Source organism: Taeniopygia guttata, chromosome 3 (assembly GCF_048771995.1).
Source record: "Taeniopygia guttata chromosome 3, bTaeGut7.mat, whole genome shotgun sequence".
Classification (NCBI taxonomy): domain Eukaryota; kingdom Metazoa; phylum Chordata; class Aves; order Passeriformes; family Estrildidae; genus Taeniopygia; species Taeniopygia guttata.
Genome location: NC_133027.1, coordinates 63,140,519 through 63,161,725, shown reverse-complemented (window position 1 = coordinate 63,161,725; position 21,207 = coordinate 63,140,519). Strand labels below are relative to the sequence as shown.

The window sequence follows — 21,207 nt, the reverse complement described above, 5'->3', positions numbered from 1 at the left end:
GTCACGCTGCTGGAGAAGAAAGCTGGCTTTGTGGTCCGGGCCATGGCAGCACAGGCTCCACCACCGCCTCCTGTGCCTCTGATGAGGATGCAGCTTCGTCAATTCCTCTCTCTGAGCCAGCTTAGCTCAACAGACCAGGACAAAGTGGGATAGATACTGGTTTTCCCAAGCTTTCCTACTTGCTCCAGCTGTGACCATTTCAATCAAAGAAAAGAGAGACATACTAATCCCTGTTGTGTTTACCTACGCCACTGTCCATTTTTTAAAATTATATTGATGGCAATAATGTTGGCAGTACAGGTTGCTATAGATGATGTGGAATTTGTAATTGATTACTGCTGTGTTAATCTATCTGCCTTTATATGCCACACAATAGAAGATTTAAAATTGGGTGTAGCAAATCCAGTGACACCAGCAGAGCAAGCAGAGCATGGCAGCGTTGCCATTTATTTGAGTGCAGACCTACTGTTTCCCAAATTGACAATTTGCTCTTCACTATTATAATATTTTCTCTCTGGGATCTGAGTGTGACAAAAGTGGAAGGAAGCACTGAACTTCATATTGCGTCAGCTGTCAAGTTAAAAGGTATTTATTTAGTCTGGGAAGCTAGCATGAGTCATTCTGAAAAGTTTGTGGAAATTGTTTTCATCATATTATGGAGTAGGCTCTTATTATACAGTATACATGACTTGTGTTTTAAGAGTTTCTCAGAAAACAACAGATTGGTTTAAGGGATTATTTTTGCCAGTGCTTCATAATCAATACTTTTCTCTGTAATTTTTCAATATAACTGCAACCAATTCTACCTCATCTATCATTATCCCTTCTATTTTGTCGACATTGTCCTTCCTCACAGGTATGGATTCTAAATATCATTTCAGTTAGTTGGGAATCTTGAAACAGGCAGCTAAGCAGTAGCGGTGACTGTTCAGAGTGTCTGTTCTGCAGCCAGAGTGCTGAGGTAGGGAGTGGCATCAGTATATTAAGTTTTCCTCTTCTGAAGTAAAGGGAGTAGATGAATGAAGCCAGAATCTTTTAGGAAAGATGGTTAAATGCCAGGAGTCTCTGGGGCTGAAGTACTGGAGGGCTGAAGGAATTGGCAATCCCGTAGGCAATTTCCTTACTTCTACTAAAAATAAATGCCGTAATAAGTTTGTGCTTGTAACATATCTGAGGTATACAGCAAAAACCTACTAATGCATATCCACCCTACTGAGGCTATTTGCCATATACATGTTAAACACCCCACAGTGACCAAAGGAATTTAGGAGGAACTCAGTATCTCTGGAGGCAGGGAAGGAGAGACCTGGCCCAAGATAGCTGCAATTTCTCTGTTAAAATACATCCAAGGGAAAGGAGAAAGCCAAGCCTGCAGGTGGTCACATTTTTATCTTTCTTCTCCAGCAACATGTTACCAGTAAAACAGTGAATATGTCAAGAAAATTAGACACATCTGGAAAGTGCAGTTCTGAGCTGTCATCATGGGGATGTCTTTCTGAAGGATTTTTTTAGTTGAAGTCCTGGTCTCTCTTGGAAGGAATACCTGAAAACCCTACTGGCCTTCTTCAGCACCCTTACAGATTTTTTTCTGCTACTCTTCTTCCTGTAGTCCACAAGCCCTTTTGGCTCACTGTTGCTTTCCTGCACAGGGGGCCACAGGTGAAAGCGCCCCTGATGCATGTATGCCCTGCCCACTGTATGTGTGCTGGCAGTGCCACCAGCACTGCCCAGGCTGCCAGGAACAGCTCACACATTCCAAAGGTCTGTCTTTATTCAGGCTGATGGGTATCCAACGGCAAGGCTAAGATGAAGGCAGCCCAAAGCTTGTTTGTTTTTTCCGTTTTTCCACATTTTGGCTTCCATGGACATCCAATGTTCCATGCTTTAGTGGCTTACCTCCTACTAGCCAGAGCCAAGCAATGCTCTTGAGTACTGACATATTCTCATCTCCAACATTTCCTTTTGTCCCAGGAAGAAATTTCTGCCTTACACTCTGGGCTTATTTCCTGTGTCCTGCTAGAACTGGTTTGCTGTTCACAATTTCCCTTCCAACAAAGCGATGTTTTTGGACAAGGGTGGGGACTGTTTTATTTTGTTCACCCGAAAGAGTCTTGGGCACTTTGAACTCCTTCTGATGTCCAAGAAAATAGCAGTGGGCTACAATACAGAACTAGTGCTCAAACTTCGATTAGTCATCTGAGGAGCTCCACTTTCCTAATTGTGACTAAAAGCTTCAGAAGTATGTCAGGGTGTTTTTCACTCCATAAAAAAAAACTTAAGATATTTAAATGTTAGGCATCTGTTCTTTGTTAATCTTCTAGTCTTTCTCTGTGGTCAGTGTAGTGGTGGATCCTCTGGAGGATGACTTGACCCACCCTGACAAGTTTTGTGAGGTGGGATGAATCAGCTCTCAGGTTCCTAAGCCATTAGCAACCAGATTTTAAAAATTAATTAGGGACCATTTAGAACTCACAACTCTATGGTTTCATCTTCTGAACTCTTCTGAAAACAATTTTTAGCTCTTTTGATGAGATGCTTTTTAAAGGTAACTAGAAGATTAAATTTCCCAGCCGTATTTTCTTGTCATGGCCTTATATAGACAAAAATATTAATTTACAGATAATGAGCAACACTGTTTTGGTGACAGTGTTCCATACTCAGAAAACCAGAGTTTGTCAGATATTTTTATTTCCACACATTTGGCCTCTGCTCTCCTGACTGAAACACTTGGATAATTTTCTTTGCAGCTTTAGTGCTTTGGCTCTTCTGGTTTATAATTCTACCAATAACATCAATTTAGAAGAGGAAGACATCCGACAGAAGCTCATAAGTAATAATAGAACCATGGAAGAGGGGTATCAACTTCATACTGTGGATGTTGATCCAGTGGGTAAGTAGTGTTCAGCTTTGTTACACAACAATATTTTTTTTTACTTATTCATAAATAAGCATCTCCTGTGTTAAAATAATCACACATTTCCAAGCAGTATGATGGTTGCAGATTTTAAATTGTCCCTATAAGCCCAGTTGTTCCACTAATCTCAAAGACCCATGCTCAAAATACCTCTTTTAACAAAAAGTTGTCCAAATCACTTTAGTCAGTGTCTTGCTGTCTGGTTGAAAGAGGCTTGAACAGTTCCTGAGAGCTTCTCTGGTGATTTGAGGATAACAAAATATGCTTTATAGCCAGAGATAAAATGAGACATATTGGACCTCCAAGGCCCCTCATCCCCACTTCTCAATGGTGTTTGTGTTTCTGATAACAGTTGCCCTTAATCAATCTTCCTTTAGCTCTCATCTCTTCCCATTCAGCTTCTCCCAAAGATTGCCCTTCCTTTGGAAGGGAGGAGGCTGCTGGAGTGCAGATGGATGCAGCATGCACATTCAAGTCTTGTGTTTGAGCAGCAGCAGTATGGATGATCCCCCATTGTGCATTCCTCTATTGCAAACAACCATACATTTAATTTTAAGGCAATTTTGTGCTGTAGGCTGATTGATGAGCTGAGGACAACAAATGGAAGATGATTAGGTGATGAAACTATTAACACTGTTATACTCATTTTTACAGAAAAATGTTTAGCTGAAGAAAACCCTCCAAACTATTTTTGGCCAGATACCAGGCCTACTGTGACCAACTTCACATTTTGCCATGGGAGCTCAGTTCAGACTGCATCAAGAACCTGGTAGGTGTTCAAATATCTGAGAAGCTGAGTTGTTTCTGATGCAACTTTCTGGTTATATATAGTTATTATTTAGCTATATATGGTTGTTATTGGCTGGTATTTTGTTTCAGGAAGACTTTTTCTATACCGTGAGAGATTAGGTAGGAGCAGTAATAGTATGTATTTCATTGATAAGAAAAAAACAAACTCATCTACCACTTCCGTAGGGCATATTGGGACCCACAATTAATACATGTTCAACCAACATGACTATAAAAATAAAATCTCCTTACAGAATGAAACTGTTTTATTCAAGTCATAGAATCATAGAATGGATTTGAGTTGGAAGGGAACCTAAAGATTATCTAGTTCCAAACCCCCCTGCCATGGGCAGGGACACTTCCCACTAGACCACGTTGGTCAGAGCCCCATCCATCCTGGCCTGGAACACCTCCAAGGATGGGGCATCCACAACCTCCCTGGACAACCTGTGCCTGTGCCTCACTAACCTCAAAATAATAAAGAATTCTTTCTAATATCTAACTGAAACCTAATCTCTTTCCATTTAAACCATTTGACCTTGTCCCATCACTACATGTTCTTGTAAAAAGTCCCTCCAGACCTCTTGTACCCCCCTTTAGATGCTGAAAACTCCCCAGAGCTTTCTGTTCTCCAGGGTGAATAACCCCAACTTTCTCAGTTTCTTTACAGGAGAGGTTCTCCAGCCCTCTGATAATTTTTGTGGGCCTACTTTGGACTTGATCCAGCAAGTCCACATTTTTCTTGTCTTGCAGGCCCCAGAGCTGGATGCAGCTGAATGCAACCAGCATATGATTGGCTTTCTGGGCTGCATCTTCCACCAGCATTCCCAAGTCCTTCTCTTCAGGGCTGCTTTCAATCTATTTTCCTCCCAAGCCTCTATTTGTACTTGAGATTGCCCTGACCCACATTCAGGACCTTGCACTTGGCCATGACCTTTGTGTTACTGTGTCCAAAGCTTCACATTTGCTACTACTCCACCACTGCTATGTGACTTGTGTAAGAAGTAGAATAAAACTCTATGAAGATGAGATGTATATTTGGTTTAATCGAAAGCACGTCATCTCATTAGGGGAGAAGTAAAAGAAATTGTGAAACAAATATTTTGCCAGTAGTTAGTCATGACTGAAGGTGGGGATAATCTTTTGCTTAAAGATTTGAACTTGAGTTTTTAAGGTTTAAGAAATTTTCCCTAATGTAAGGGTTCTTTTGCAAACATCTACAAAAGACTGACTCTGTATGTCCATTTCCTATTTGTAAAGTGGGAATATTATTACTTCTGTTTATATATTATCCAAGCGTTATGGCTTTGATCTCCTTTGAGTGCCTTAAACATGGTTATGATGATGCAATATTAATTAATTCCTTCAGTATTTAGGATGATTACTATTAAATGCAATATATTAGTCTTATCCACCCACATTGCATCTGGAACATGTTCTGAGAAGACCAGAGCACTTACTTTTTCCAAATAGAATGGTAACATGGATATGAATCAGCTTTGAGTTTTGGTGCCAAACAGGAAAGCAACCCACATTATACTTAAATAACTCACTTCCTCAGATTCCTAATCTTGTACAAGAACTGATCTGACTGACCAACTTTTGCTGTAGAGAGGGTAGTGCATAAATCAAATTGTTTATATGTCAGAGCCTCAGAATCATTAAAATTTTAAGTTTCTGGCTTTGCTGTCTCAGTATTGCTTATCTCTGTTATTCATTTGTGGTCTACACTATACCATTGATTGTGTACCGCACTTCCCATAAAAAAAAAAATTATTGTGTTCTGGCCTGTGTTATGCCTTCCTTGCCTCTGCCTCCACTAGCTTTTCCAATACGAAGCACTGGTGGGATTTGTGTGGAGAGAAGAGGAAACTCTTCTAAGTCTCTTCTAATCATCTGCATTCCACAGTAGGTGATTACCAGTGCTGCTACAATAAATGTGATCAGCTGAGGAATAATGTTATTTTATCATAAGATGAATAAAGGGATACATTTTTACCATTTACCATCCTGCCTTTTGTCCATGCTGTGACAACATGATTGTCTTTAAAGAAAACTGAGGCAAAAGTGTGTTTAATTTTGGAGCCATTTTTACAGGGTGACAAATATGATTAAGAGATTGGAGCATCTCTACTAAAAGGAAAGGCTGAGGGAGCTGGGCCTGTTCAGCCTTAAGAAGAGATGACTGAGGGGACTTCATCAAGGTCTATGAACATCTGAAGGGAGGCTGTCAAGAGGATGGGTCCAGTCTCTGTTCGGTGGTGCCAGGCAATAGGGCAAGGGGCAGTGAGCAGAAACGGGTGCACAGGAATTTCCACCTGAATGTGAGGAAGAACTTCTTTACTGCATGGGTTACCAAGCACCAGACTAGATTGCCCAGAGAGAGTGTGGAGTCTCCCTCACTGGAGTTACTCAAGAACTCTCTGGACTCAATCCTGTGCCATGTGTTCTGGGATGACCCTGTTTGAGTTGGGCAGTTGGACCAGAAGCTCACTATGGTCTCTTCCAACCTGACCCATTCTGTGATTCTGTATTTTTCTATGGTAAGGCTTTAAAAAACAAGCAAAAAAAAAAAAAAAAAAAAAAAAGGAATCTTTATATCTGCCCCTAACTTTGGACTTGGATCCAATAGTTATTTACCCTGTTATTTACCAGTTTTCACTGGTGGAATAAATTTATAACTTCACATGGCTTCTGTGCATGTTCTTATGAGAGGTAGTATGTCTTTCTATTGGCTAGATCAAAGCGATTTATATCAAGGAGAAATTATAGAAACAGCATATGACTAGGCCATAATAATGGCATAATTGTTTGTGTCAATATTTGGGTATTTCCTGAAACACAAGGCCAGAATTTCCGCTGAAAAACTGGGATTTATCTCAGCACTGTCTTTTAAACAATCATCTACTGTCACTGTCAAGTATATTTACTGTGTTTCACTAGGGGTCATGTTGCTACGAATACTGGGAATTGAGAAGAGTGGACCACTGTGACACCTACATAATAATTATGAAATATTTATGTAATTTTGTAACAATATTTCATGTGAATTTTGTCATTTTTCCTCTTCAGCTATTTGGGTCTGCAGAATTATACATCATATTGGGGTCAACCTGATCTTAGAAATTGCACAGGTGGGTATATTAATGTCTTTGGAAGAATATATTTTCTCTTTATGCAAAGTTGTTTAAAAATCTTTCTAAAAAATCAGTGCCAAGTAGATAATTCAACTCTGGGGGAGTGCATCCAAGTTCAATTCAGCTCACCCATTCAAAGCTCTAGAAACCAACTACTGAATTAAATCAAACTCTTCAGGCAATTTAATCAAGAGTAAAGGAAGGTGGTATCTTACCTCTATTTGATATTCAAGTTAGGACAATTTTTTAAATATTTTGAATGCTGCCAGGGGAAAGGCTCCTGCTTTCTTCACTGGACTTACAATCAGATATTTTCAGATTTATTCTCTGTTTCTAAATTACCCTTTTATGTAATTTTGGCTATGAAAGAGTAATAAAATAACATGACAACAATGTTATGGTCCCTTTTCTAGTGCTAAAGCTAGTGGTGAGAATTATGCAGTCATATGTATAATGTGCAGAGCACCTACAGTAAGCTCTTGTTCTGAATTGCTGTCTTGGAAAAGCCTCTTTTTCTTTCTTCATTGATAGAGGTGTCCTGGGGAGCCTGGCTATCTAATTCAGTCTGTTGGGTACTTGCAGTCAGATTATATGAGAAACATCATGTCATGTAAAATGAACATTCCACAGTAAATATATCATAAAACTGTATTATAAAAAACAACCCACAACTAGTTGCAAACTAAAGAAGGGTGATCTTTCAAAATCTTATTTACAAATTCCATTAAATCTCAAATATTTTGATGTTGTTAAAGGTTAGTGCTTATATTAGTTTTCTGTCCAGGTGGCATTAAAATTAGAGTTTAACATGTTTTGCCATTGGACACACTATCAAACTTTCCTTATCAGGAAGATTCTTATCATGAAAATTACTTGTGTGTTGTGCTTTCCAGGCCTCTGGCAAGTAAGAGTAGCATCCTCTGAAAGAACTGAAACATTTGCAAGTGGGTCAGCAGAAAGCTTAAAGGAGTGAACACTTTTCAGTAATAGAGACTTTGGATGCATTTGTTTCACTTAAAAAGTGAAACTTTTTCCCAGTGAAAAAAAAGGATAGCATAAGGAGGAAAAAAAAAGATATACTAGTCATTGTATTCCTCTCTTTTTTATTTAATCACCCCTTTCTATAGTAGTTCTGATTTACAAACTCAAATCAAAACAAAGACACGACACAGTCAATGAGGATAGTATATAATCAGCAGGTTCCGTATACTTTTTTAAAAAAATTATAAATTTGACAAAATGATGAAATTCTATATTCATTACAAATACCATAGAATATACCCAAGCTTTCAACAATGATAAAAATTTGTATTTCTTGATTACTTCAGGACTTTATTTTATTATTTTCTCTTTTTGCTTGATTCTGTATGCTCACAGAAAATGCAGCAGATATTGCTAATCAGCTTCTGAATCTCACTGGTGAAGGGCAGCAGCTGACTTCAGACAAAGTAAATGATGTTGTGCAGAAGCTCAAAAAAATTGTGAATGATGAAGAAATCGATGAATCTCTGGGTTCTACCGTGGTGACAATTTTTTCCAATATTCTAGCCAGTTCAGACAGTGTATTGGCAGCCTCATCTTCAGAGTAAGTATTGAGAAAAGCTTTTGAGAGCAACCTGCAAGGCTATAATGATTCATTCTTCCATATATAGACAAACCAGAAAATCAACATTTTCTGATTTCCATCAAAAACAATTTTCCAAAATAGATACACAAATATTTTTTCTTTTAGTGTGCATGACAAAGTATTTGGATGGGAAAGAAGTCTTCTGATACAAGACACAGCATAGATATAAGTATTGTTGGAAAATTATTTCAGGACTAGTGATACATAATCACACAGTTCCTGTCAGTCAAAAGCTTTTGTTTTCAAGAGACATGCATAAGTTTACAGTCCAACACTCTCCTTGTGAATACACAGATGGGTGATAGAAACATTGTCAGTAACAAGAGGATCATCTTGTTATGTGAAGAGCATACAGAGCATAGGTGGAGGGTTTTTCTATATTCAGTTTTCAGACTAATTTTTATTTCTGTCTTTAGAGCTCTAAAAACAATTGATGCCTTGGCTTTAAAGATCCATTTTGCTGGACCATCCATGAGTATTTCAACACGAAATCTTGCACTTGGAGTGTCTTCTATAAATTCAACTTCATTCAAAGGTGGTGCTTTCAGCGTCAGTCCACAGAATAATGCATCTGATTTCCAGGTACAGAACAAGCAGCTGTGTTTGAACGTGAAATGTGCCTGTTGTTCCAAGTGTGTTTACTGTGGTTCCTATAAATCCACTTACAACTCCCAGTTCTCCCCCTACTTTCTATTTCCTTTTTCCTACAATCATCCAAACAGATAACAGATTAATGTAGTATTTCCTTGAGTGACAGGAAACACAGATAAACTAACATTCCGTACAGATAAAAAGTAATTTGACTTATAAATCCACAACACACTTGACCTTTTTTTAGTTTTGTGGGGGTTTTTTTACTAGTGAAAAAGGAAAATAACCTTTAACAATCTGTGGCACTGACCATTGTAGAATATCTAACAACTCTTTTGATGTCTTTCAGCTTTAAAATAAGATACCTATATATAGGTATCTGCATATAGATTTCTGCAGATACAATAGTTCTTCAGTACAGATAAAATATTTAGTGCTAAAAGAAACCTAAGTCTAATCCAGTTGTCCTGGATTGTACCATTTAAGATATCTGAGGCAGTTTAAGTCATTCATGTGGAGCTTGACCAGCCTGGACATTAAGAATAAAATGAACAGAGATCACACAAAATTTACAGTGCTACAGTATCTAGGCAGGATACTGTAGGTAAGATACTTATCATCACCTCAAAAATGTTTTCTTTGGTTTTTTTCCCCACAAATTAAAAAAAAAATGGATATCTTAAAAATTGAAATACTGCTTGAGAAGCACCTGAGTACCTACAGGATTTTCCAAAGGCTCTTTTGAAATCAGTAGTGATGAGGTGCCAAAAATTTATAAATTTCAGTACATGCCTGTCTGCATCTTAAGGCACCTAAATACTTTTAAATGCAGTGCAATGTAACTTTTTTCAGTTACATAGGAAATCTGTGACAGAGGTACTGTAATCTCAATTTACTGAGTGTTTAACCATTCAAGTACAGTGAGTCTTACTTGGAAAAACACACAGAAAATATTACACAGAAAGAGAAAAAATCTGCTATCATTTGGGCTAGAAGAACTAAAACTGAATTCAACAAAATATGACATTATTAAAACAGTTAAAAACTAATCACTGGAGTGTAAGTATTGTATGGAAACAAATTAATTCGTGCTGCAAACTGGCAACACAACAATCCTAATAAATGTTTGATTACTTTATAAGGTACTATATACTGTAAAAATCAAAACAATAATGAAGAAAAACGTCTACTTCCTAGAAAAAGTAGTAGTAATATAGTAAGTTTTAGGACTTGTGAATATATATAGACTTTGGATCAAAACTCAAATGATTGTTTAAATAGATAAAAAATAGATTGAATGTACTTGAGTTTTCATATATTTATATTCCTAGATATTTTAGATAAAATTCCTTTCACTCAATTTTATCAGAAATTTTTGGTGATTGTAAATCTACTTTTCTTTAGCTCTCATATTAATGAAGCTCAATAGCTGTTTGTGAAGCTGAATAGTTCTTTGTTATCAAAGGAATGTTTCTCCTGCAGTTTTCTTCCTTTATTTATGGAAAGAGGAAAGGAAAATTCTGAAGCCAGGTTTTAGATGATCATACATAGAACAGGAATTACCATCTGTGGCTTGAGGACATCCAGGAATTTTCTCGTCCAGGAATCATTTATTACAGCACTGTCTAAATAATCACAAAATCCAAACTTGGTCAAATTATTTATAATGTTCCTATTGGAACATGAGCTTCTTCTCAAACTTTCAGATTTCCAGCAGCTGATTGAGAATACTTAGCATCCTTCCTACCAGGAAAGTTGTAGCAGCTGTGGGCACTGTTTATATTTTCCATGCCTGTCAGAAAGATACTTTCTATCCCCGCTGAAGGGAGATTCCCTTGTGAAAGCCCTCATTTTTCACCAGTGATGTGATGATCTATCCTAGGCTCATCAGGGAACATTAAACTCTTCAAGCTGTATGTCAGAATGTTTCCAGATTTTTTTTCTTGTGTTTTTTTCTTAAAGTAGATACCAAGCAAATTTATCCATGTCAATTTGGAAAGATTCTATTTCAGTCCCCTGTGTCTATGTTTCTTGCCAAACCTTTGACTAAGGTTTTGGTGATTCATATTATTAAATTGTTCCTGTAATATATCCATGCTTCTTTGGGGAAGCCTCTTCTTCTCTATTTGCAGACAGTGCCTAATGGGACATCTTTATCACATACACACTTTCTGTTTACTGTGGCAGAATCAAGCTCTGAAACTTGGTTTTGAACTACATTTATCCCTGTCAGGAGATGTCAGTGAGCTACTTCTTACTGATTTCCAAGGGTGAAAAATCTGTCAATAGCCTATGACTTTTAACTTTCTATTAGATACTGGTGCTTTTAGAATGACACAATTGTCCATGAGAGGCATAAGTACATGGCCAGGATGCCTCTGGGGAAGTCGGTAGTGGAAGTTTCCATATCTCACAGTAAAATTCTGAAGTGCTTTTACTGTAGAGTCACTGTGAGCCACTGTGGTTTGCTCCCCTTCCTTCAATGGATATGGTGGCACACCTTGAGTAGTCCACGGCAGGAAAGTGATCGGTCATAGAATTGCTAATAAAATGCAGGGTTGCATCCTCTTTTATTTCATACTCACTTGTTATATTCCTGGGCCACAGAGGTCTTTTAGATTTCTGATACATTGAGAATAAAGATTAAATTGATAGGATGTCAGAAAGTGTCCCTTTTGTGGTGCATAGCACAATAAATACAGAAAAGCGACACTAATAATTTTCAAATCTCCTTTCCAGAGAAACTATAAAGGCTCATAAAAGAATTATTTCAGATGTGCAGATCAAGTCAACTAATACAATTTAACAAAGAAAGATTCAGAGCATATATTTTAATTCTCAACATTGTTTGCTATGAGGAAAAGTATCTTGAATATTACTGAAAATGGTTATGGCTGTCATAATTACCCTCTCATTATTTCCAAATCATCATTATAGCAGTGGAGGAGTTTGCTTCTTTGTTGGTTTTATCTAATATCTTTTTGTAGCAGAAGGCTGATCTCATGCTGGAAAAGTGGGAAACCTCCCTAGCCTTTAAAAAATTTATTTATTGTATCAACTCTTACATAGGCACAAGGAATTTTACTGTTGTTTGTTTCTAGTCCCATATCTAGATATTTCTGTTTAAGAGTGTGATCCCAGTTGTGGACAACAGGTGTTTTCTTTATTATAATTTTAACATGTTCTCCTGTTGTTTTTATTTAACAGATAGATTTTGACAAGGATCAGACAAGTGCCATCGCTTCTGTTGTTCTGCCACCAAGTTTACTGAAGAATTTAAGTCAAGATGAGTTTGAAGTTATATCCAGGGCTCAGTTTACTTTCTTCAATAAAAATGGTCTTTTTCAGGTAAGCATTGATGTGCTTGAAGTAATTTCAGATAGAGTAAATCAAAGCCAGCTGCTTAAAGTTTCCTGTTTCATGAGTTACAGGAATTAAAATATGACAGCAAATGTAGGCACTAAAGACAGTCTTATGTTCAGAGCAGCAAAATAGTTGAAGTGCCCAAATTGTGTTGAAGTCAGTGGTTTAATTGCAAATTCCTCTCACATGTGAAATAAACTTTTTCTCAGGGTAATCTATGCAAAACTGTATCCCAACTGCTTAAAATCAGAGGAAAGCAGCAAAAGCCCTTTAAAAAAGCCTTTAATTCTGTTAAAATTCATTAATATAAGTCCTTGATTTTTAGTGGAGCCAGGTTCTTCTATGTCAGGAGGTAATTTGTCATATTACACTGCCAAATCCTGTCCTTTTAAGAGCTGGTTAGCAGTCATATCCAGCTGACTGTTTTATATTCATTTGGAAACCCTGGGCTGATGGTTAGCAGCCAGAGAACTTTTGTTCAAATATATACACTATATTCTTTACACCTGTGTTCTCATAAGCATACCATATTTTAATTGGAATAAGAAGAACAATGCTTGTACCTGAAACCTAAACATGCTCGGGTAAATTTGATGTTTTATTTTTTGGGTCTTATCAAATGGTAATTGTAAATAGTTCCTGCATGGTAGGTGCCAAAAATATTAGGAAGAGTTTGCAGCTTGGAAAAAGAAAACCAAAACCACACTTATATGGGAAAAAAAAAAAAAAAAGAGTTAATTAAGAAGGAAACATTGTTTCATGGTGAACTGTAGAATGTGTCTCAGAAGACTTGAGTTTGTTTTCCCATCAGTATTTCAAGTGACCTTTGGCTCTTGTGCATCCGCAGAAATCCGTAGTATTGTATTGTCCCTATATTATCGTTTTTATTGGCAGTGTATCCAGATTCTTCAGATAATCTAGGCAAGAAAATACCCATGACCCACAGTTGCCTTCTGAAATACACCCTAAAGTATTTTTATATTAAATTGTGTTTGTTTCAAGCCCACTTTTGAGAAAAAACAGGATGAATATCTTTAATTTTAAAAAACCCAGAAGAATACACATGAAGGCTGGTTATAATGGCATAAAATCATATGAAGTTAGAATGTTTCCCTTAATGGTGCCAGAATGCATTTCTAAGTGGTGCTTAACAAGCCATTGAAAAACAAAAATCATAAAAATTGCACCTTAATTCGCATGTAAAATGCCTTTCATTTTTTGTGTGTTTTTCAAACTTTTCATGGGTGATGTGTTTAACACAATGAATTAAAAATGTGCAATTCTCACATTTTTAGGAAGTCTTAAAATAAAGGAAGTTAAAGAAAAAGGGGATTAAAATAAGGCATACAAATAAACTCCACATGCCATCTCAAACCAAATAACTTTATCCATTAGTATAAGAGTATTTTATTTTTATTGCATTTCATATTTCTTCCATGTGCAATTACAAATATCTGAATGCTATTAGTTGTCTTCCTTAAAAGTACTCAACGTAACAGTGAAACATGCCTTGCAGCATTGGAGGTGGTGGGTTATTATATTGCAGCTGAGAGAATTCCAGTAAGTTTTGGCTTGTAATTCATTAAAGATGGTCCCATTACTTAGAGGACTATATAAAACCTGTTCAGGGTGGGATTCACTTCACCAAACACAGGTGTGTTCACTGTAAACATCTATGCCTGAACTGTTGAACTTCAGCTGAGCACAGCCTCATGGCTAAATAAGTAGTAATCTGTATTTGACTTTAAAGCACACATAAGAATATATTAAATTGCCTTCACTAAAGAAACCAATTTTGTCCCATTTTTCTTTTCTGCTATGGACAGAATCTACTGAAACCTGTGGAAATATGTCCAAGGACTTTCATAGGCTTTGTCAGATGTTCAGGTGGTAGCCAAGAGACTTTTTGTTGTCTGAACACTCAAGAACTGCCTAGAAATTTGCATTTTCTTTCCTCTTAAATTTTTAAGATTTTAGGAAATTTTGCTACAAAACTCCAATATAATCTGAAATATTGTCTCTGAAAATTCTTGGATATGGTTCTTAGGAAATAAAATATTCTTCTCAGGATAATATCCACCTAATAATGGAAGCTGTTGTATCTCTCATGAGTGGTGGGATCTCACAAGCCCAATGCTGAGCTGAAACCTGACGTCTTGTTACGTTAATAAAACTCCTAAACAGAAGGAATCAAGGGTTCAGGAGTTCGGCAGACCAGATTTTGAGAGAGAAAGTGAGTGAAATAGAAGAGTTTATTTTACTTAAGATCTGCCACAGGCAGTGACCAAGCTTCCCAACCAGGCACCTAAATATGCAGGTTCCAATATAAGCCTATCAAAAGAAAATAGCATTGCTAATGCACTTCCATTTCAATAAATAATTAGTTTCCAAGGAAACCGCCTCTTCTGGAAAATTGTCAGCTGCAGGTTAAAAATCCTGCATTGTCACTGGTCAGTGATAATGTCAGAATTCTATTTGAATTCCTGTCAAATAAGACCTTACAGAAAATGCTATCCCCTTCAGTATGAAACATACCTTTGAATTTGTTTACTACTTCATAGTCATTCATTTTAAGATTGAGGATGAGTTAACAACTGTATGCAGAAAACGGTTTATTCTCTAAAGACTTTGCATTTACTAAAGGACAGTGTCAACAATAAGATAAGTGAGCTCGTTCATGCTTGTTTAGAGAAATGAGCTAATCATATCATGGGTTGTTATCTGCCACATTGTTTGAGTTATTATTTTGTTTGCCTTCTAACCTCTCTCCATAATTGTGTCTATGCATGTTTATGGCTACAAGAAAAATAGGGAAGCTTCCATGAGGGTAACCCATAATTTGATTTTATAAACATAATGTTCTTATATTGTGCGATCGAAAGTACAGAAATGCTAACAACTTACTTATTCTGGCACACTGCAAAAATGAAAATGTGTACTCCGGCTTTTATGTTAAGTGTCATGTCAGCACTTATTATATTTTTCTTAATCTCTTGAAGGATGCAGAAAATCCTGCCAATTTGACCAGTTTCGTGGTAGCATGCAGTATTGGAAACTTAACCATTCAGGATCTTCAGGATTATGTGAAGGTTACAATCAAGCATACCAAAATTCAGGTAAAACAAGACTGATTATTCAGAGGGACAGAAATTCGGATTATATATGATAAAGGCTAAGATTATAGCCTGATTTATATAGATGGATTTTGAATAAAATAATCTCTCCCATCCTCATACATTTGCACTCCATTTATGACTTAACATTTATCTGCACGACCATTGATTCTGCCCCTCAGAAGTAATTTCTGTGCAGATAACTGTAGGTGAAACCTTTGTTGATGACCATATTCATGACCAGGGACCAGGGACATGATTTATTACACTGGAACTTCATAATTACTTAAATTATTTGACTAAGCATTATTTGCTTTGTTGATAGTTCCCAGAATTATTTTGTTGTTATGTGGTTTTCATCAGAGGAATGGAGAGAAACACATTAATAAAAGATGACTACAGTAAATTTAGGGAAATACAGACCAAATGCAACCTTTTGGCACATACTGTTCCAGTTAGAAAATGTGTGAGCTTGATTCTGTTCTCAGTATATAATCCAAAAAAGGCAATAGCACTTGAAACATTAAAGAAAACGTTAAAATGCAGTACCTAAGTAAATTGTTTATGTAATGAAAACCTGGTTTGTCATTTTCACAGTTCAATTACTTTGTCTTGCATTGCATTACAATGAATATTTTAAGGTGAGGAAAAACAACCTATACATGGGTTCAGCAGGCATTTGTACATTTTCAAGCTTTATGTAGAGGATTCATGGAGAAGCCCTAAGGAGGTAAACAGGTAAAAGTATTTAGATTCTATAAAGACATCATATTTGTGGATAACTTCAGTAACAAGAAAACTTCATTATTCTGAGGATGTGCAAAAGGAACAGTACATAGAAGCAGTGCTCTAGGTTTTGCAATTTGGAAAAATCCATCTTTCTAGCAGAAAACAACCTCTAACTTGACACTACAGAAATTTTCAACAATCCAATGATATGGATTCTTCTGCTTGTTAAATGAAAATATGTGCATTGCAACATGTGTTGTAAATGTTGATGAGATTTATGTCTGAAGAGATTTACAAAGTCTACTTTTACATCCGTTTTTAGGAAGATCCTAAACCTACCTGTGTCTTCTGGGATATGAACAAAAATGGTAAGTTTGAAAATACTGTATTTTCTTTCATGAGGGGAATAAATATGTCTGAGTTTTAAAATAGGTCACAGTATTGGCTATTTTGCTTCCAAATCAATCCTTACAGGATTCAATAAAGTCCACTTGATGAAGTGTATCATTCCTTCTGGGTAGCACAGTTATTTGCAAGAGAAAATTTTATATAGTCATTTTTAAAGTTTGTTTATAATGTAAATGTTTTTAACATTTTAAATTTTTCAATTAAGTTTTTCCATTTTTTTCTTATATCTGAAGTTTTTCTCTTCTCTGTATGAGCAAATTAAATGATAATGCTACTCTGACACATGAATGGTTCTTAATCATACTTTTAACTGTTCATTTTTTTAAGAACTGGGCTATATAGGTGTAAGATTGTGATTGTTACAGATTATAAGCTTTTATGGTCACATATGGAGACACACATTAATAAAGCAACATTTTAGACCATTCTTCATCAAAGAATGGTCACTACTGCCAAACCCGTGTGTGATGTTTTGCTCAGGCTCTTAATCCTTTGCACAAAGTTGTTCTCTGAGATGAATTTCCAGATGTCTCTGTTTCAGAGATCACTGCTGAGATGTTTCTCTTCCTTACAATGAAACAGATTGACCTGTAGGATTTTGGATAGAGAGGTTCAGTACACAGAGTCTTGCAAGAAATAAAATTTAACATCCAAATTTGTATTTCAAATTAGGAAATAGAGACAGAGCAACTGAGGAGAATTCAGGAGCGTTAAAATGAGCAAAATATCATGGAAACTAGTTAGGAAGCTGAACTCAAGACTCACATTAAAGGAGAAACACACAGGGAGGGGAGGAAACCATTCCCAGTGGCTGCTTGAGTGGAGAATAGTTTTAAGTGTTTTTGGAACATCTTCACAGTAATTTGAGAGAATGTCTTGAATTTGAGTGTTTCATTGTCTTGAAGTTACAGAGCAAATTATACTGGATTTTTTCAAGAGCTGTGAGAAAAAATGTCATTAAGAGTCAGAGAATAAGAATGATTTCAAAAAACTAGCTAATATTTTGACTGGGAAAAAATGAACAAATAAACAAATTTTACTTTTTAACATTGAATTTTTAAAACTAAAATCATTCTACTTGTTTTTCAGAATGGCTTTTCAAGTGAGGTGGGTTGGGAATAGTTCACTTCATGTTTTTTTGTAAGGCCCCCAGAGATCATTGGGATTACCCACTCTGAGCTTCTGCATTACATGCTGCAGAGAGGAAGGGCGGGACCCTCTGCTCCTGGGCCATAAAAGCTTTCTTGTGCCTGAGGATATATGAGTGGGAGGCAGGCAGGTGTAGACATCACATCAGAGGGGTAAAAAAAAGTAGTTCTAAAACCATCTTATTATTGGGTAAAACTAAGGCATGTCTTAATGCGTGATCTACATCTTACTCACTAACCAAAAAGCTCCCTGCCTCTATTATACATCTCCATCTGTTGCCTCTGCTCAGAAAATCCATTTCTGGGACTACTAATCCATTTCCATCCAATTTTCCTCATCTGGGAAAATTCTTTGCAGAAACTAGGAAATCTTGCACTTGCTTCTCTTGCAGTTGTTTTTAATGCTGGCTCATTCAATTTGAGAAAGCACTTCTGCATCTGCACAAGATGAAGTGAGAAATCTGCTAAAAGACAGGTTGACATGTGTTTGTTGGACACCAGTTTTTCATGTTTCATTTCCACAGGTGGCAGTGGTGGCTGGAACCCTGCGGGCTGCCAGGTGGATGCAGAGTCCAATGAAAATGAAACTGTGTGCTTATGCAACCACCTCACACATTTTGGGGTCCTAATGGTAGGAAAACTCACTACTCACCAAGTTACCTTTCCCAGGAACAGGAACACAGCTTTTATCTGGTGTCAAGACAACTCTCATTTTTGTTACTTGGATTCTTCTTTTGGATATAATTTATAATAATAATAATACATGATTTCCCCCTTAAGATCATAGAGTTATCTTGTCATAACAAAGTATTAATGATAAGGATTCAGGAACGAGATAATGAATAAAGTTAGCAATGGAAGAATATTATTGTTTTTATTATCATTATTAAATTCTTTTAAAGTTGCTAAATATTATTTTTTAAATAATTAAAACATACCCATGAGATTTTTCTATGTTTTAAAAATACTTTGCCACAAAAGACCTGAGATTGAGACTTCTGAGTGATGCCAGAATACAAATAGTATATTATTATATAAATAGCATATTATCTAACCTAATATAACAAGGCCCAGTACTACCATTTCCACTAGAGAGACGGGAAAAAAAAAGTGATCTCAATGAGTACTAAGTTTCAGGGGATTTCTGACATATCCCTTAACAGTATAAACTGCCAAAAGTGACCTGCAGCAGAGGAAGGAGGTGTGGAACAAGAGGAAGGTGAATAAGAAAGTCTATTTGAAATTTCCAGATTAAGAAAGTGAGAAGTTGCTTGCAGGGGAAAAAGGAAAAAAAAAACAAAAAAAGCATGAGAAATAGTTAGAAATGCTGCTTTTAGAACAAAAAGGAAAGAGACTCGTTGTAGGGAAAAACAGGGAAAGAAAAATATCCTCCAGACAGCAGAAATAGTAATGAGGATGAAAAGTAAAGGGAGCACAAAAATTCTCTTTCATCCTTAGGTCAAAAGGCTGACTTGTCCCTTGCAACTCTAGTTCGCAAACCTTGACAAGATTTATCTAATGTCATCAACTATGAAGTGGCACCTTTTGCACAATGTGTAAACCCATGTTGGCTGTTTTCTTACTTGGCTTTACTCATTTTTGGGGATGCCTTATGTTACAGGCCTTCTCTGGGAAAAGGACTGCTCACGGAGCGCGGGTACAGGACGTATAGCCCATACTCTGTCAGAGCCTTAAGCAAAGTCTCCAGACAGGGTGGCTGGCAGAGAAGTGTCTATCCAGGAGATGAAAGAGGGAACCATATGGGGCACTTCAGCCTCAGCAGCATAGCCTCCAGCCTTCAGCTGCCTCCAGCAATTTGCACTTGTGAAGTGTTTTTCAGAGAAAAAACATCCCAATACAAAAAAATGGAACAGTGCTATCTTTTCTGAACTTTAGGTCGTTGTTTATGCTCAACAATGGGCTGATACATTTTTTTCCAGCTGAAATTAACATTCTTTGGCCTGTAAAACATAGCTGCAGTTGGCTTCTGGTCACAGCAGGAATAATTCCTAAGTGGAAGTATCTGGGGTTTGAAGTAACTTGTGGCAGTGTCAAATAGGACTTAAACCACACAAGGGAGCCACAAACGCTGACTTTTTCAGCTTTGGCCTTCCAGACCCTTCTTAATAGAACTGCTCTCATCACATCATGCTGAGATGTGAGACGTAGATATGGAAAAGCCGCAAATGTTATGTCTTCTTGCAAGTTAAATTATGGTCTTGTTCCGCTTTTCATCCCCAAAGGGATTAAGAAAAGGCTTTCTTTAGGATATATTCAATGAGCCCCTTCTCTTCCCTGAATGCTTCAGTGGCAGTAGAAAATAAGGCAGAAGGTCTTTGAATTTGGGCTGCATTCCAATAGATTTTTACATAGTTTTGACCATTCTAATTGCTTTTGCATTTTAATAATTTCTTCTGACTTTAATTTATATACTAAGTTATTTCCAAAGAACAATCTCCTTATGTATAAATAAACTGTCATATAAGGCTGGTATGGACAGTAAGAAAAACCTTCTCCTGCCTTTTCCTACAAAACATGCAACGTTTTGTAGCATTTAATGTTTCGTTTTGCTGGCTAGGTTTGCTAGGGACAACAGTGAAAATGACTGTAGAATTGACATAATCATCTTTTAGTGTTTGCTCACATTTTCTCCACATATAAATCTGAACATTCTCATATTTTCTTGTCCTTAAAAAAAGGAAATAACACTGACATTCATTCTCAGATGGAACCATGTGACAGTTACAGTTAGACAGGAAAAAAAAAAAGAAAATCTATAGACTGTTCCTGCTTCATTTCTGAATTTTTTTTTCTGTTGTCTTTGTCACTACTTTTCTGACAAATTATATTTAAAAGTGTAGTTCTTATGTCAAAACAGACCCTAAATCCAAAATGTAATATCTTGCCCTTGGTTTCACCTGTAGATGATTAGTTACATTGACTCCTATGGACTTTAAATAACAAAAAGGCCAGAAATTCCTTACAACGTTGCACATTTCAGTATGAATACTTTTAAGTTACATTTTTCTAAATCTTACATCTTCTGAAAAGAGTTGTATACAAGCAACAGAATTAAAATGTTTGGACACTGGAGACTTTTCCAGAGAAGGACATTTTAATTCCCAGTACTGAATTATAAGGATCAGAATCAGGCTCTATCTGCTGTTCCCAGTAGTTATAATACTTAAAGCACAATGTTTTGAAGAGCTGTGGGAAGGAAGTGAGAGGTGCAACAACTCTACACCGAGTACATGCACTAAAAATGAACCCCAGTGTGAAGGTTACAGTGCTATTGCTAGAGTGCTTTTCAGTTTTACTTGACTGAAAGAAAGAAAGAAAGAGTGCTGTGCTCATAGCAAAATGTCTCCGATGTCTCTTTCTTCTCTCT

The 21,207-nt window shown here is 36.6% G+C and overlaps 1 protein-coding gene across 7 annotated transcripts in view; it reads left to right on the top strand.

The window, feature by feature from the left end:
* Window positions 1-21,207, top strand: part of ADGRG6 (adhesion G protein-coupled receptor G6) — a 108,271-nt gene that overhangs the window by 71,720 nt on the left and 15,344 nt on the right. For all 7 annotated transcript variants that reach the window (XM_030268103.4, XM_072927002.1, XM_030268102.4 and 4 more), the window contains 9 exons: window positions 2,748-2,890; window positions 3,569-3,683; window positions 6,776-6,837; window positions 8,218-8,425; window positions 8,884-9,049; window positions 12,266-12,406; window positions 15,421-15,537; window positions 16,586-16,631; window positions 18,344-18,450. In XM_030268103.4, coding sequence (XP_030123963.4) covers window positions 2,748-2,890; window positions 3,569-3,683; window positions 6,776-6,837; window positions 8,218-8,425; window positions 8,884-9,049; window positions 12,266-12,406; window positions 15,421-15,537; window positions 16,586-16,631; window positions 18,344-18,450 — 1,105 coding nt within the window. The remainder of the gene's footprint in view (window positions 1-2,747; window positions 2,891-3,568; window positions 3,684-6,775; window positions 6,838-8,217; window positions 8,426-8,883; window positions 9,050-12,265; window positions 12,407-15,420; window positions 15,538-16,585; window positions 16,632-18,343; window positions 18,451-21,207) is intronic.